Source organism: Rana temporaria, chromosome 1 (assembly GCF_905171775.1).
Source record: "Rana temporaria chromosome 1, aRanTem1.1, whole genome shotgun sequence".
Classification (NCBI taxonomy): domain Eukaryota; kingdom Metazoa; phylum Chordata; class Amphibia; order Anura; family Ranidae; genus Rana; species Rana temporaria.
Window position 1 is genome coordinate 561,726,646 of NC_053489.1, and position 18,542 is coordinate 561,745,187.

An 18,542-nucleotide genomic window follows, 5' to 3' on the forward strand; every position below is an offset into this window, starting at 1 on the left:
CCCTGAAAGGTGTCAAATGTGACACCGGAGGGGGGGAGGGTTCCGATCAGCGGGACTCCACTTTAGGGTGGAGAACCGCTTTAACCACTTGGGATGCGCGCTATGGACGAAAGACGTCCACAGCGCGGGTCTCAAGTGCCGAGTGGACGTCTTTGGACGTCCTGTCGTTGTCATTCCCCGTGAACGCCGCTGGGGGCGCGCAGCGGGGAAACAAGGTGCCCGGCGCATCGCTCGGGAGCCGATGCGTGTGCCTGGCGGCCGCGATGTCAGCAAGGTACCCGCGATCGGCGGTGACAGCAGGGACGTGGAGCTCTGTGTGTGAACACAGAGCTCCACGTCCTGTCAGGGAGAGAGGAGACCGATCTGTGTCCCTTGTACATAGGGACACAGCATCGGTCACCTCCCCCAGTCAGTCCCCTCCACCTACAGTTAGAACACACCCAGGATACACATTTAACCCCTTCCTCACCCCCTAGTTAACCCCTTCGCTGCCAGTCACATTTATACAATAATTAGTGCATTTTTATAGCACTGATCGCTGTATAAATGTGAATGGTCCCAAAATTGTGTCAAAAGTGTCCGATACATCCGCCGCAATATCGCAGGCCTGACAAAAAAAAAATCGCAGATCACCGCCATTACTAGTAAAAAAAAATCAATAAAAAAAAAAACATAAATCTATCCCCTATTTTGTAGGCGCTATAACTTTTACGCAAACCAATCAATATACGCTTATTGCGATTTTTTTTAACAAAAATATGTAGAAGAATACGTATCGGCCTAAACCGAGGGAAATTTTTTTTTTTTTTTTTTTTTAAATTGGGATATTATTATAACAAAAAAAATATTGTGTTTTTTTTCAAAATGTTCTGTCTTTTTATGTTTATAGTGCAAAAAATAAAAATCGCAGAGATGATCAAATACCACTAAAAGAAATCTCTCTTTGTGGGAAAAAAATGATAAAAATATAATTTGGGTACAGTGTTGTACGACCGCGCAATTGTCATTCAAAATGCGTCAGTGCTGAAAGCTGAAAATTGGTCTGGGCACGAAGGGGGTTTAAGTGCCCAGTAATGAAGTGGTTAAGCTTTCCACCATCATCCGAGCGGTGGAAAGTCATTTAGAACAGCTTACTGAACACCTTACTGAGAAGGAACAGGAAGCGAGAAATTCAGGCAAAGAAAACAAAGAAAAAAAACATTTAGAAGGGAAATTGAAGGAAAAGGTAGGTGAACCAACAATACACTAGCTTAAAGTAACCTATTTAGAAAATAAAAACAAACCTTTACAACCCCTTTAAGAACAAACTTACAGACCCTATCTTGTTTGTAACCCGGGGACCACCTGTATATGGTTGTCTTTTATAAGGATGCTTATCAAATGACCATTATACCGTGTTTGACAGAGGTGTGCTAGAAGTAGAACGGTTATCTTTCTTACATTGGTGCTCTAAAAATGATTTGTAGTTGATGCGGCCGTCCATATTCTGGTCGTATTTAGACATGATGTGATAAACCTCATCTTCATCAAGAACAAAGTTGCAGAGATTCAGCACTGATCTAAACTCAGGCAGAGATAAGTAGCCACTGTTGTCTGTGTCCAGCTTCTTAAAGGCTCTGCGTAGTGTCTTCCATTCCCCTTGCAGCTGCATAGTAGAAGAAATGGTTTAAATCCCCCATTTTAATTTAGTAATCCTGTGTTCCTGAAAGCACATTACTATTTGTATTTTTATGGAACCAGATACACAGGACATAAGCTATTCCATTAGTTGTTTTCAGCTTTGACTATGAGCAGATCACTACAGGGTCTTGTGTAAGGTAAAGCTACATAAACATATACCCTGTACCCACAATACATTTTCTTTTCTTTTTTAATTGTTAAACCAGAGGGAGTTAACCAGGCTCTTGGTATCCCCAGCCCTTTGAAAAAGGGGAGTGACAGCAATAAATGCATGATGCAGTACTTTTCAGGACACACTATTTGTCATTTTCTGCATGGCTAGTCATGCAGATAATATAGGCGGGTGTCCAATGCAAATTGGTAGAACCTCATATTTGTCCTCTGTGTATGTCCTTTTATTTATACAATACCTCGGCTAATCTGTCATTATGGAGGGACGCCTGTTCTCAATCTCCAGCAGGTAGCATACATTGGTTTTACTGATTTAGTGGGTGTCCATTTCAAGCATGTCGCAAAGGGCAGTAATTATGCACATTTACAAAGCTGTGTCTGGACCAAAAGCTAGATTAGAAATATCTGCTTGAGAACTGTTAGACGGGGAAGTTTAAATTTATAATAATAACATGAACACCGTTATTTCTTACTGTTTAATATACATACACACACATATATACATACATACAGTAAAGACCAAAAGTGTGGACACACCTTCTCAATCAAAGAGTTTTCTTTATTTTCATGACTATGAAAATTGTAGATTCACACTGAAGGCATCAAAACTATGAATTAACACATGTGGAATTATACATAACAAAAAAGTGTGAAACAACTGAAAATATATTTCATATTCTAGGTTCTTCAAAGTAGCCACCTTTTGCAGCAGACACATCTCTAGAACTGGTAAGAGGAGACTGTGTGAATCAGGCCTTCATGGTAGAATATCTGCTAGGAAACCACTGCTAAAGAAAGGCAACAAGCAGAAGAGACTTGTTTGGGCTAAAGAACACAAGGAATGGACATTAGACCAGTGGAAATCTGTGCTTTGGTCTGATGAGTCCAAACTTGAGATCTTTGGTTCCAACCCCCGTGTCTTTGTGCGACGCAGAAAAGGTGAACGAATGGACTCTACATGCCTGGTTCCCACCGTGAAGCATGGAGGAGGAGGTGTGATGGTGTGGGGGTGCTTTGCTGGTGACACTGTTGGGGATTTAATCAAAATTGAAGGCATACTGAACCAGCATGGCTACCACAGCATCTTGCAGCGGCATGCTATTCCATCCAGTTTGCGTTTAGTTGGACCATCATTTATTTTTCAACAGGACAATGACCCCAAACACACCCCCAGGCTGTGTAAGGGCTATTTGACCAAGAAGGAGAGTGATGGGGTGCTGCACCAGGTGACTACCTCTTGAAGCTCATCAAGAGAATGCCAAGAGTGTGCCAAGCAGTAATCAAAGCACAAGGTGGCTACTTTGAAGAACCTAGAATATGAAATATATTTTATTTATTTTTATATTTCGTTTTGATGCCTTCAGTGTGAATCTGCAATTTTCATAGTCATGAAAATAAAGAAAACTCTTTGAATGAGAAGGTGTGTCCAAACTTTTGGTCTGTACTGTATGTATAAACTGGGATTATACTTGAATGACTATACCTAGTAATATGCATTCTGGATTTTGGAAGAAAAAAAGAGAAAATAATGTTGGTGTTCGCCGATTGCTTTAAAATTAATTATGTTCACATGTGCTTATGTGTCCCCAAATCCTTACAAAAATACTATTGAGTCTGAGCTCAAGTGGACAAGAAAATACATTTAACTTTAAAGTTCCAAGTCTTTAGCAGAAGTAGAGCAGATGACAGTTAAAAGCAACAGATAACTTGAAAATAGGAGTGAATCCAAGGAAATGTAAGACTATGGCCGCTCGCTGTATCATGGGATCGCGCTCGCAAGGACTCATCACCATGCGAGCTCTCTCGCATGAATGTGATGTGTTCTTGTGGGGAGGACCAGAGACAGCCGCCGAGGGACCCCAGAAGACGTGGATCGAGGCCACTCTGTGCAAAACAAACTGCACAGTGGAGGTAAGTATGACGTGTTTGTTATTTTAAAGAAAAATGTATTTTTCCTTTATTATCCCTTTAACTCTTTGATCACCCCTGATGTTAACCCCTTCCCTGCCAGTGTCATTAGTAGAGTGACAGTGCATATTGTTTAGCACTGATCACTGTATTGGTGTCACTGGTCCACAAAAAAGTGTCAAAGGGTCAGATTTGTCTACCGCAATGTCGCAGTCCCACTATAAGTCGCTGATCGGCATCATTACTAGTAAAAAAATAAATCCATAAAAATATCCCATCGTTTTTAGATGCTATAACTTTTGCGCAAATCAATATATGCTTATTGGGATTGTTTTTACCAAAAACATGCAGCAGAACACATATTGGCCTAAATTTATGAAGAAATTCGATTTTTTTTTTTGTGGATGTGTTTTGTTGCAGAAAGTAAAAAAAATGTTTTTGTTTCAAAATTGACAGATTTTTATGTTTATAATGCAAAACATATAAACCTCAGTGGTGATCAAATACCACCAAAATAAAGCTCTATTTGTGGGGAAAAAGGGGCATCAATTATATTTGGATACGACACTGCACGACCGTGCAATTGTCAGTTAAGTAACGCAGTGCCGCATCGCAAAAAATGGCCTGGTCATGAAGGGTCGTAAACCTCCAGGAGCTGAAGTGGCTGAATGCTGTGATACAATAATGTGAGATGATTCACTCTGCAAATCATTATTGTATCTCAGAATCACTTAATGCCCATTCGGATTTCAGCGTTCTTGTGCTTTGCATTAATGTTCATATTGAATAGACTGGAATAGAATGGACAAAAACGTAGAGTACATGCAGCATTTTCTCTGACACAGAGCAACACGACACAACAGTAGTGTGTTAGCGGAGCACTGTGGTGTGTGACAACCCATGTGTGTTAGATTTGCATTGCATCATATGTATTGGGGTGCCATTCACAACTACTGCAACACACTCAATTGCACATGTTTGATTCAGCCCCTACTGTTTACACCATGTATGGGCTCACATAATATAAACCCAGATTGACAGACCACTCTGTAACTAGCTAGGAACATACATGTTGCCACTACATGAAAAAAGGCAAGATCTATAGAAGCAAAAGATGATTAAAAGATGATTGTGATGCCTTGACATTATTGAAGGGTTACTAATCTGCTAAGTAATGCTTTGGAAGATCGTACTAATGATTGTGATTGCAAACAGAAATACGCATTGTAAAGCTACACTGTCATGTATGAATAGACACAATCACAAATGTTATTACAAAATCTGAATATAAACCACCAAAAGGCAATCTGTGGGGCATCCTCAAACCGAAGGTGGAGGAGCGGAAGGTCTCCAACATCCACCAGCTCCGTGATGTCATCATGGAGGAGTGGAAGAGGACTCCAGTGGCAACCTGTGAAGCTCTGGTGAACAAAATATTGAAACTTTGGGCCCAATTTTTACATTTTCACGTAGGGGTGTACTCACTTTTGTTGTCAGCGGTTTAGACATTAATGGCTGTGTGTTGAGTTATTTTGAGGGGACAGCAAATCTACACTGTTATACAAGCTGTACACTCACTACTTTACATTGTAGCAAAGTGTCATTTCCTCAGTGTTGTCACATCAAAATATATACTAAAATATTTACAAACATGTGAGGAGTGTACTCACTTTTGTGAGATACTGTATAAGGGGAAAGATATATTTGAAAGTATATAGTAGAAAAAGGAGAAATCCTGTTATTAAACCAAGAATAGCTATAAAATATAGAAAGACTAAATATACACACACAACATGTGAACAATCTTACCTTCTTACGCATCCTTGATGTCAGTGTGCCCAGACTATTAGGACGGCATTCAGATGGATCATCTTCTTCCCGTGAACTCTGCATAACTGCCTCCATGTTGGTTTTAGCTTTTAAAGCTTGTCGACGAGGCACAAACGGTTGCAGGAAATCAATGTAGCATACCCTTACATAAAAAAACACAAACAAACTTAATCCATGCAAATAAATACAAATGTTTATTTAGGATTTGAAGTTTTTTTTTTTTTTTTCTCAAAAAAGGATGTTTATTGACAAATATGACAAAAATACATGGGTACATACATCTTGTCTGTTACATAGCTTTTTTTGTTATATACATCCATGTTATACCATTCAGGGTAATAAAATAATATAAAACATCAAAAATAAAACAACAAAAGAAAGAACTTCTGGAATGCTACGTTCTCCTCCCATCTAGCCTTTGCATTATACATTAATACGTTCTTTAAGAGTACTGACATGCTCTCACACTCCGTAACCCACTCCAATGTATTACAGGGTCCACTCCCCTGTCCCTTTCCCCCTCCTCCTTCCATAGTATGCTAATGACCCAGTCTCGAGTTTTTGCCCTCGGCCTTTTACATGAGCAGCCTGTCCAGTACCAACTCAAGAGGGGCCAATCCCGGGGAATTTAACCATGGGGCCCACAGCAACTCAAACCTTCCCCACCGTTTCCTGCGCTGGTAGATATATTTCTCAGCTCGGAGAGTGAGTCCCATCTGGGCTATCCACTCCCCCAGCCTTGGTGGCTCTGCATCCTTCCAGTGTCTAAGGATAAGTTTGCGGGCCTGGAACAGGGCTCTACCAACAGCTTTTTTTGGGTTATCTTCCAGTGGGAGGTCCTCTATAATACCCAAGACACACACTTTGGGGGTCTGCGGCACCTGAATCTTGAACACCTCGTTAAGAGTTTTGAGAACCCCCGCCCAATACATGTGCAGCTTGGGACATCGCCACAACAAATGAATAAGGTCACCATGGTCCCTGGCACATCTAGGACAGTTATCATCCTCTACCAGCCCCATCCTATACAGTCTGGCCGGGGTGAAATGTACTCGTAGGACGATGAATAGTTGGGACAGCCGTTGTGCTACATTGAGCGAGGCTCCCTGTATGGCTAGTAATGCCTCCTCCCACTGTTCCTCCTCAAAAACGCCCACGTCTCTCTCCCACGAGGTCACCACCTTTTCAGGGAGACCCGGCAGAAATGCTGCTAGTAGCATGGCATATGAGTCTGAAATAAAGCCCTTAAAGCTAGTTATCCCAACCATAAAGTGAAAGATCGAGGCAGGGGACAATATCCAGGGGTTACTTCCCGCCTGGGCCCTAATGGCATGCTTCAGCTGTAAGTATTGGAAGTGCATCGTCTGAGGAAGACCAAACCTCTCTCGGAGCTCCGCAAAAGAGAGCAGAGAACCCCCAGAAAAGATATGCACCAAGTGTGTAATTCCATATCTCCTCCAGTGTTCACTACATGTCAGAGACATCAATTCCTCATAATAGCGGTTGTTCCAAATTGGGCTGTGTCCTGTAAAACCCTCTATATTCTGTAGTTGTCGTGCCTTATTCCAAATTTTCTGCATTAGGGCGTATGTGGGGAAGAGTTTATTTGACTTAGCGCATTGTAACGACTCCAGACCAGACACCAGATTGTCCACGCCGGTCGTGTGGGTAACTATATCTACCACCGGGTCCCCCTGTCCCTTACTCATAGCTCGAGCTATGTGTTGTAATTGAGCTGCCAAGTAGTACACCCATGGATTAGGGAGAGCTAGCCCTCCCGCCTCCTTAGGTTTTTGCAATTGTTCCAATTTAATTCTGGGGGGTTTATTAAGCCAGAGGAATGCCCGGAATAGGGAGTTAATGATTCTGAAAATCTTTAGGGGGACAACCATGGGGGTGTTATGTAGGATATACAATAGTTGGGGCATAAACACCATCTTTGTGAGGTTCACTCTGCCTACCAGGGACATTTTAAATTTCGACCATATTTTAACTTTATCTCTAATCCTGTCTACTAAGGGGGTTAGGTTTAAAGTAACATACTCGAGCGGCTGGGGGGTAACCCATACACCCAAATATTTAAATCTAGTCGCCACTGGGATGTTCTGCAACGTGCTATCCTGCGGGTTCGACGAGTCTAGTAGCATAATTGCGGACTTAGTCCAGTTGATCAATAGACCCGAGAAGGAGCCGAATGTCTGAACTACCGACATCGCCTCCCGAAGAGAGCCCGACGTATCTCCTAGCAATAGCATGGTGTCATCCGCGTAGAGCATTATTTTTTCGTGCGTCAATCCGTACTTAAATCCCGTAATTTGGGGGTTGGAGCGCACCAGAGCCGCCAGCGGTTCTATGGCAACCGCGAACAGCAAGGGTGAAAGGGGGCACCCCTGTCGAGTCCCCCTATGTAGCGGGAAGGGAGAGGACACTCTGCCTTCCTCCCTAATTACCGCCAGGGGGGAGTCGTACAGAAGCCTCACCCATGACTGAAATACCGGCCCAAATCCAAATCTGAATCTGGACAACGTCGCCCACAGGTACTGCCATTCAATGCTGTCGAAGGCTTTGTGGGCATCTAACGACAGCATTGCTCTATCCCCCACATTGTCCGCCATCGACTGCATATTAACAAATAACCTCCTGAGGTTGATAGCTGTAGACCTCTCTGGTATAAAACCCGACTGATCCGTGTGTATAATCGCCGAGATCACTTTGTTTAGTCTTATCGCCAATACCTTAGCTAGTATTTTTATATCGCTTTGGAGAAGCGAAATTGGTCTATAGGATCCAGGATCCAATGGATCCTTTCCAGGTTTGAGTAGCAGAACTATGCTGGCCTGCCTCATGGAATCCGGGAGCCGTCCTCCCTCCCTGGCCGCGTTCAGGGTGTGAAGCAGTTTCGGGAGCACAACACCCCCATACTGCTTGTACACCTCAATCGGTATGCCATCATCTCCTGGGGCCTTGGTGTTGGGAAAAGAGTTAGTGGCCTCTATCATCTCCTCAATGGTAATGGGAGTCTCAAGGGACTCCGCCTGGGACTCCGTCAAACACGGTAGCACTATCCCCTGCAGATAATCCCGAGTCTCCTCTCCAGTATGCGTTTGCTTTGATTCGTACAGATCAGCATAAAATCTAACCAGTTGCTTCATCACTAAATCAGGAGTATTTACCATGCTGCCTCCCTCTGTCCTAAGCGCACCTATGGACGGGGACGTCTGTTGTGATTGAACTATTTTAGCTAAGAGTTTGCCTGTCTGCTCCCCTTCCTCATAGAACGCCATTTTTGAGAAAAAGCGTTTCCTGTCAGCCTTAGATGTGTCCAGCCTGGTCAGTGCATCCTGAGCAGCTATCCATGCCTCCCGCGAGCCTTCCCCCGAATTAGCTATGTACTCTGCCTCCAAATGCTTCACCATCTGTGCTACTTGTTCCCTTTGTGCATTAGTGTTGTGTTTAATTGCATTTACCTCAGAAATAAAAATACCTCTCAGAAAGGCTTTAAAAGCATCCCAGGCAGTGTCCGTTCCAGGATGATCCGCGTGTCTCTGCCAGTATGCCACCATCTCCCTCTCAATTTTTTCATGAGAGGGGAAAAGGTTGAGCCAGAAGGCATTAAGCTTCCACGGTGCTCTGGGAAGTGTTGCAAGAGGTCTAACCCTCAATGAAAGTCGGACAGGAGAATGATCCGAGACGCACCGGGGAAGGTACTGTACCTCCTCAATATACTGAATTGCCGGGGCCGAGCACAGGCATAAATCTATCCTGGACAGAGATATATGTGTCTTGGAGAAGCAGGAGAATTGTTTCTCTAGGGGGTTTTTCCGTCTCCAGGGGTCCACCCAGCCCACCTCCTCCATGAATTTGGCCAGAGCTGGTCTTGTCCCCCCAGGGGGTCCCACCGGGGCAGGGTGTTTATCCAAGTGTGGATCCATGGTCCCGTTAAAATCCCCTACTGCCACTAAGGGGATCCCAGGGTTGGACAGCTGAAAGGACAAGAGGTCCTGCAATACCTGGGGACTAAACGGAGGAGGGACGTATACTGCAGCCAGTATGAGCGTTAGTTGGTATACCCTGCAGAGCAAAAACACATACCTCCCCTCCTGGTCCACCCTAGAGTTTATGCACTGAAAATCCAGGGATCTATGTATCAGTACACTCACACCCCTTGAATAGGAGGTGTGGGTGGAGTGATAAGTCCATCCTGCCCAAGCAAATCCCAGCCATGACCTGGTATCAGGAGTCAGATGAGTCTCCTGCAACACACATATAGCCGGAAAGTGCTTCCTGAGGGAGGTAGACACCATGGTTCGCTTAAGCGGATCACCCAGTCCCCTGACATTCCATGAAACTACATCAATTCCCGACAACATTGTACAATTGGACTGGCATCACTCAGCATATTGAACCTCCACCCTCCAGAACAACCGCCCCCACCACCAAGCCTGTCCAATGGCATCACATTGTATTGCATTACAACAGAATAGTAGGCACTATACCTGGTGTTCAAAAATAGATAGGCAGAGCGACTACAAAAAAGGAATAATAATAAAAATGAAAAAAGAAAAAATAATGGTAATACCCGGGTCCTCAGTTTAAGATACATCACCACACCCCAGCTCAGAGTGGCAGGCCAAGTCCTTCCGCCTGGTTCGTTCCCAAAACAGTGAGTGAGGGAGTGGAGCAGCAGTCCTTCTGTGTGTGCGAGATAGGTAGCAGCATTCAAAGAATGGTAATGGAGAGAAGTCAGCAGCACCAGAAAAAACAAAACAAACTTTAACTGTGCAACAATTAGTTGCTGGGCAGAACTTGTGCCCTGATCATACCACTGACGCAACAGGCATTCCGTGGTTCCGACCTTGCGCCTCTGCGGGCGCTCCACCTGTGTTCCAGGTCGCATATAGAACCAGATAAGTCTAGGGACAATAATATTGAATAAACAGTTCGCTCAGTTCCTGAATAGCATAAAAAGAACCATGCATATATTGTTCTCCCGGTCCAGAGACCATATAGATAAGGGCTGAGTAACAATCGCCAGCCTTTGACAAGTAACCAGCCAAAAACAAAAAATATGAACCGGCTTACCAGCCATCTCTGCCGTCCATCAAATCAGGGTGCCTCAGTCCGCATCCGCCGCCGGGTCCCCGGCTCGGCGGATCAGGTGTTCATTCATATCCAGCCACGATGAGGCCTCGGCTGCCGACTCAAAGAACTGGGCTCTACCGCCCGCGATGATTCGAAGCTTGGCCGGATATAGCATCGCATAGTTAGCACGCAGGCGTTGTAATCTTCTTTTCACTTCTCCGAATTTAGCCCTGCGCCTCTGCACATCCGCAGAGAAGTCGGGGTAGAAAGACACCCTCACTCCATTAAATTGAATGTTACGCCGTTCTCTGGCCATCCGCAGAATGATTTCCTTATCCTTATAGTTAAGGAGTTTGGCCAGCATGGTACGTGGCGGGTTGCCAGGAGGGAGAGGCCTAGGAGGCACTCTATGCGCCCTCTCTACTGAGTAGAAGGACGTAAAGGCGTCTTTGCCAAAGACTTCCTGCAGCCAGGCCTCGACAAAGGCAGTGGGGTCCCGGCCCTCTGTCTTTTCAGGGAGGCCTACTATGCGGACGTTGCTCCTCCTCAGACGGTTCTCAATGTCCTCATTACGGTTCTCATTAGCCGTCGCCATCCTGGCCGTGACCTGCAATTCTCTTATGAGGGGGGCCATTCTATCTTCCACCTCGCTGACCCGACTCTCCACCGCTGTGGTGCGCTCTCTAATTTTTTGAAAATCATGGCGGATCAGTCCAACCTCCTCCTTTAATCCCCCAAAGTGCTGTTGCAGAGTCTGCACCGAGGCTGTGCACTTATTCACCGCTTTCAGTATCTGAGCCAGCGTGGGCTGTTCTGTGCCCTCCTCCTCCTCTATCTCCCCTGTATTCACCTCCAGTGTATTCCGGGTTGGGGCCTGCTGCGAGGCATGGGCCCCCTGTGACAGTGCTTGGAAAATGTCTGGCGTGGCATCCAGCTCCTCGTCCGAGGGGCGGTCTGCCAGGTTGTTCATCTTCTGTGCATAATACACCATATCTTTAGGGGCCTCTTTTGCTAGGGCTTTAGGTGTCTTGGGGGGGATCTTACCAGCATCCCTCTTGTCCCCACGTGTCTTCCAGGCCGCCGCGGCGCCATTTTGCAGATCCGGGAGCTCATCTCCTTTCAGCTGTTTGCGGGTCATCATGCCGTAGGTCGGGCCGATGGACAGATCGATACGTGCGGCGGGTGCTGTAGATCAGCTGGGTGGTGTCCGGTGCCGAAAACGAGCAGTGTAACGGCCGGGAGAAGGATCGCTGCAGTGTACTATCCGGGAGCTCTGTGAGACACGTCCGCTCACATGCCGCTCTTGGCCACGCCCCCCTAGGATTTGAAGTTTAATAACGGGTCTTGTGTAGGAAGAATGTCTATAACCATTATTTTAATAGAGGGACAGAAAAGGAAGTCATCTTTGGCACACCAGGACAAAGGCCTCACTAAGAGGTGCTTTAACCACTTAAGAACCCCCTACTGACGATATACGTCGGCAGAATGGCACGGCTGGGCACAATCACGTAAGCCCAGCCCTGGTCCGAAGCTCCATGAACGCGCCCGTGGGACCCGCGGACCTGATCACCGCCGGTGTCCCGCGATCGATCACCGGAGCTGAAGTACGGGGAATGTGAGTGTAAACACACCTTCCCCGTTCTTCATTGTGTCAGTGTCAGCGATCGTCTGTTCCCTGATATAGGGAAAGACGATCACTGACGTCACACGTCCAGCCCCGCCCCCCTATAGTTAGAAACACATATGAGGTCACACTTAACCCCTACAGTGCACCCTAGTGGTTAACTCCTAAACTTCAATTGTCATTTTCACAGTAAACAATGCATTTTTATAGCACTTTTTGATGTGAAAATGACAATGGTCCCAAAAATGTGTCAAAATTGTCCGATGTGTGTGCCAAAATTGTCGCAGTCATGAAAAAAATCGCTGATCGCCGCCATTAGTAGTAAGAAAAAAAATAATAAAAATGCAATAAAACTATCCCCTATTTTGTAAACGCTATAAATTTTGCGCAAACCAACCGATAAACGCTTATTGTGATTTTTTTTACCAAAAATAGGTAGAAGAATACGTATCGGCCTAAACTGAGGAAAAAAAAGTTTTTTTATATGTTTTTGGGGGATATTTATTATAGCAAAAAGTTAAAAATATTGAATTTTTTTCAAAATTGTCGCTCTATTTTTGTTTATAGCACAAAAAGAAAAACCGCAGAGGTGATCAAATACCACCAAAAGAAAGCTCAATTTGTGGGAAAAAAGGACGCCAATTGTTTGGGAGCCACGTCGCACGACCACGCAATTGTCAGTTAAATCGACGCAGTGCCGAATCGCAAAAAGGGGCAAGGTCCTTAACCTGCATAAGTGGTTAACTATAAGTGTAAATGAGTAGTGCAAAGGATTTCTTGTTATCCAGAAGGTGGTACCATCTTTAGTTTATGAACAGTGATAAAAGCACAAATTCACAAATCAGGCAAAATGAGAAAATGCTATTTTTTGACCCATCTGAATAAAAGCATGTGGATTTGTTCAGTCCGTGTGAGTGGCATATCATCTGTGTGTGCAGGGGGGGGGCACTGTGCCCTGACCCACCCTGCACGCATAACTGATACATCCGGGTTTGTCGAGGTTGATCGGTGCAGCAGTGGGGGCTCCAGGTGCCGCATTAAAGGTGGGGGGGCTGCCGCTGACAGAAGTGACAGCAGTACGACTGCTCCTGTGCTGGCACACTTGGAAGGATGCAGCAGAAGCAAGTGCAGTGGCAGCTCAGACAAGTAAACAAAAAAAAAAACATCAGCAAAGGAAGACTTCCACCACCGTCTTTCTCTGCTGGGCTCTGCAATAGAGGAGTCATCAGTCAGAGCCTGGCAAAGGAGTAAGCAGGGGAAGCTTTATTTTGCTTTCATGAGATCGCCGGAGCTCTCACTGCACTGTCATGCCCTGAATCCCTTCAGATGAGAGGAATCAACCCAGAAGAAAAGTGTGAGAGGGGATGATTCTTCTACACAGGATTCCACATAGATCAAGCAGCCAGGTAAGGAGCACCAATTCCCCCCTCCCCATTCACTGGCAGTGCCACACAAATCTGCCCCCACTAAGCACCAAGACCCCCCCATCTCTCCCTACTAAGGACCCCCCTATCTCTCCCCACTAAGTACCAGGATCCCCCATCTCTCCCCACTAAGCACCAAGACCCCAAGCTCTCCCACTAAGTATCAGGACCCCCATCTCCCACTGACAGAGCACCAGTGATCCCTCTTGTCCACCTTGAAGACAAAGCTGCATTCTTTTTGGCAGGTATGCATGGGCAGGGCTGGGGGGGGGGGGGTCTCAGGAAGGCTATAGGGGGCTCTATGATTTTTAACAACGACCCTTCTGTAACTGCCCCACCCACTGCAGCGATCAACCCGTCTGTCCTCTTCTAGCCACTCTGTGTCCCACTCTGGCTCCTCTGTGTCTGTGTCCTTCTGTTCATTTATCTACTGACAGTCCACTTCCCTACTGAGACCATTCACTTTGAAAAAATGAAAAACGTTTTTTTTTTTAAATTATAAATAAAATAATAATAAAGAACTTCTGACACCATCCACTGCACATACTACCCACCTACATGCACTTCACACCCCTCTCCCTGCACATACTACTCACTGCCATACACGCCTCGCCTGCACTTACTACCCACCGCTGTACACTCCACATTGTACATTCCCTATTTAACATTACCACATTCTGCACTGTAAGTAATTTCAGACTCGATTTAACCACACCCCCATTAAGCCACACTCAATATGTAGTGCAATTTAAACTACTTCCACTTTCGCAGCTGCGCTGCCACATTTCTTTATTTATTGATGCCTGGTGCCCACTCTTGATCTTGCACATGGGCCCACTCATTTTATGATACACCCCTGGTCTGTGTTCATTCTTTATATTTCATGAAGGATAACTGCTTGGTTATGGACTATGATTCTTTGCAGATCAGTCAGATCTTAATGCTAATATTAAGGCAAATAAAAAAAAAAGTGTAAATCATTTATTCTTATGACTTTATTATCACTAATTATGATTCATATGATCTTAATTATCATTGTTCAGATTTAAAAAAGCATACGAATCACCCTAAGACTGGATTCACACCTATGCATTTTTAGTGCTTTTTGCATTTTGCAGATTTGTACTACAGAACGTGTTTCATAGGAAACCATGTTAAATGGGCTGTAGAGAAAATCTGCAAAATGCAACAAGCACTAAAACTGCATAGGTGTGAATCCAGCCTAATTCAGCCTGACAGTGGGGTTTATTTACCAATGTTGGACTGATTTACCAGAGTGCAAAATCTGGTGCAGCTGTGCATGGTAGCCAATCAGCCTCTAACTTCAACCAAAAAGATTGGTTTCTGTTCACAGCTGCACCAGATGTTGTACTCTTCAGTTTTAGTAAATCAACTGGCTGTTTTATCTATTTATGCCTTTCAAAAAATGGATAAAGATTCTGGGGTTTAGTATTTCAAATGATGCCAGAAAACATGAATTGCATTGGAATCACTATGCAATGCAAACCCCAAAAGTCGCAATAAAAATGAAACTACCGGTATTTGCCCACAAAGGTTGATGGGGTGTGACTGAACATACACCCTGTGCATCCTAATCCCCCAGACTTTCTATTTTTGCTTATTATAGTGTATGCTCATTATTTTCACAATTACTTTATATTTTGAAACTGTGCTTTTTTCTTTGTTAAAGTATGTTTGCATATGTTCTTTTTGTTGTTGGATAACCATAAAAAAATCTCAGTAAAAATGTACTAAAGCAGAAAAATTTACTGAAGCAGAAAAATTAAGACCATTCCCAATATATCTGACTATATCAGGTATAAGGTTTTTCCTAAGATAAACTGCTATATGTCATGAAAGCTTTGGTTGTGGGGAAATACATAGGGCCTGATGACTTCACAACTCACTTTTATAAAGATTGCAAGCACCATATCTCACCAATAAAATGTATTCATCCTTTTGGATGTTTCGGCCCTGCCCCCTCTCTCTCCTCATTGGCTAACTGACCTTGATTGACAGCAGCGGGAGACAATGGCTGTGTCTCAGTCAATCAGGAGGGAGAGTCCCGGATGGCCGAGGCACACGTGCACATCGTTGGACCGAGATGGAGCTCAGGTAAGTATTAGGTGGTGCAAGTTACAAGTAAAGTGGAAGTGGATAAGCACTATACAATGAGTATCAAAAGGAGTTATCAAACTTTGATGTATTATTACCAGATCAAGGACATCATTAATTGAAAATGTAACATTTAAATATAACACAAATTTTAGGCATAACTTACCGTCCATCGCCATTAGATTCAAATTTCTTTGCTAACATCTCACGTTCATATTCATTCAAGTGTATACAGAGTTCAGTTAAAAGGTCTTTAAATTCTTCCTTGCTGACAAAGCTGGTGTGATATGGATCAAGATCTTCAAATTCTTTTCGCAGTTCATCCCATAAATACTCCACCTAAAATGTAACAAATACTGCTAAAACTCCAATCACTTAAGCAATTACTTTGCAAGATACCATAGCAGCACCCTGTTAATAGTTATAGACTAAGGGTCGGTTCACACTGGTCCGACATGCGTTCCGACTTTGAGAGCACAAGTCGCATGACTCCAAAATTGAAAAAACCATTGGTGTGGGGTCACCCCCAAGACCATACAAGACCATTTGGTCTGATATGGATTCTAAGAGCAAACTCCACGTAAAAAAAAACCTGTGTGGGGTCCCTCCAATTTTCATACCAGACCCCTATCTGAGAAGTCAGCCCAACATGTCAGGAAAGGGTGAACGAGCAAGCGCCCCCCCCCCCCATGAACCATACCAGGTCACATGCCCTCTACATAGGGAAGTGGGTGCTTTGGGGCGGGGGGCTCTGCCCTCCCACCCCAAAGCACATTGTCCCCATGTTGATGGGGGCAAGAGCCTCTTCTCCACAACCCTGGCTGGTTATTGTGGGGGTCTGTGAGCAGGGGACTTATTGGAATCTGGAAGCCCCCTTATGTGAATGAGTATGGGGTACATTGTATCTACCCATTCACCAAAAAAAAGCAGTGTAGTGTTACAAAAAAAACAAGAGATGGTTTTTATCAAGCTCTTTATTAAGAATGAAGAATGTTCCCCATCGTAGCTCCACTGTGAATCACAATTTTTCTTTCTCCGCTGATGTCTTCTTTCTCCAGTTGCTCCACCAATGTCTTCTTTCTCAGGTTCCTTCAAAGATTTCTTCTTTGTCTAATTCCTCTGCCGATGTCTTCTTCCTCTGGTGCTGCTGACCCGCTGAAAGTAAAAACCGCTCCTCCTCCGATGCTGGCTCCTGCTGTTCTGTGAGCTTCGGTGTCTGACAGTTCTAATATAGCTATGGGTCTCTTCTTTTTTGTAACCTTACACTGCTTTTTATTTGGTGAATAGGCAGGGGTATAATGTACCCCATACTCATTCACACGGGGGGCAGGATCCGGGGGCCCCCTTTCTTAAACCCCCACAACCATTGGCAGAGCCCCCTGCGCCAAAGCACCCACCTGCCCATGTTGAGGGCATGTGGCCTGACATGGTTCAGCAGGGGGGTGCCAGGCTGCAAGATTGTATAAGGGTCTGGTATGGATTTTGGGGGGGCCCACACTGAATAATTTTTTTGTCATGGGGTTTCCCCTCAAAATCCACACTAGACCAAAGGGTTTGATATGGTCTTAGGGGAAACCCCACACTGTTTAAAAATAAAAAAAATTGGCGTAGGGTTCCCCATCAAGATCCATATCACACTCAAAGGGTCTGATATGGATTGGGAGGGGGGGACTCCATGCCATTTTTAAAGGGAATTTTATATTGCTAACATTGCATGCACTTGATCTCAGAGCACAAGTTGCATGCCACAAGTCAGATCAGTTAAGAATATGATCCGACTTGGATGAGACTTACATTCAAATAAATGGGCTGAAATCATGCCCAAGTCGGACCAAAGTAGTGCAGGAATCTTTTTCAAAGTGGGACCGACACAAGTAGGACAAGTTAAGATGGGTCTCATAGGGAACCATTGATTTCACTCCAAACACATGTTGGTAGGTTAATTGGATCTTGTCTAAATTGGCCATAGTATGTATATGTATGAATTTGTGTTAGGGACCTTAGATTTTAAGCTCCTTGAGGGTAGGGACTGGTGTAAATGTATAATATATAAGTAAAAAGTGCTGTGTAAATTAATGGCGCTATACAAGTACCCTAAATAATAATAATAATAATAATAATTTTGACATATCACACGACTTTTGCTCTCAAAGTTGGAGCACATGTCGGACCAGTGTGAACCGGCCCTTATGTTTATAGGACAGTTACGCACAACAACCAATTAGAACTTAACTTTACTCTGTTGACCATGCTAAAATAAATACAGTATATAGAATAATAGGTTGTTATAGTTTACTGCAGTTTGCACAGTGCTAAAGACCTTGGCTTTTTTTTAAATAGGCCACTAGTAATTGTACCATCCATAATTATCAGGATTCTTCAATTTAAAAACCCAGTCGTGCACCAGTATTTTAGCCTCAGAGATGGCCTAGGAAAACTTGTAATATTACAAATTGACACATAAGCCACCAACAAACACTGCCAGTACCCAGTTAGAAAACCTTGTCTTCTTCAAAATGCCCACTGGAACATTTACAACACCATACAAACATTTTCACCATGCTCCCTGTGCTATCTATTATTTGGTAGCTGATTTGACTTTGAAAAATAATATCCATGAGATGGTTTGGTTTAGAAATTGTGAGCCCTGCAGTGTCCCAACTACAGTGAAGATAATTACCACTAGTGAAAGTTAGATCCACTTATAG

General features: G+C 44.2%; 1 protein-coding gene across 1 annotated transcript in view; it reads right to left on the reverse strand.

The window, feature by feature from the left end:
* Positions 1-1,274: 1,274 nt before the first annotated feature.
* The window catches only part of LOC120921611 (EF-hand calcium-binding domain-containing protein 6-like), a 164,748-nt gene continuing 147,480 nt past the window's right edge, over positions 1,275-18,542 (reverse strand). The window contains exons 17-19 of the mRNA XM_040334121.1: positions 16,001-16,173; positions 5,569-5,731; positions 1,275-1,645 (exon numbers count right to left, since the gene is read on the reverse strand). Of these exons, the coding sequence (XP_040190055.1) occupies positions 1,388-1,645; positions 5,569-5,731; positions 16,001-16,173 (594 nt within the window). The 3' untranslated portion in view covers positions 1,275-1,387. The remainder of the gene's footprint in view (positions 1,646-5,568; positions 5,732-16,000; positions 16,174-18,542) is intronic.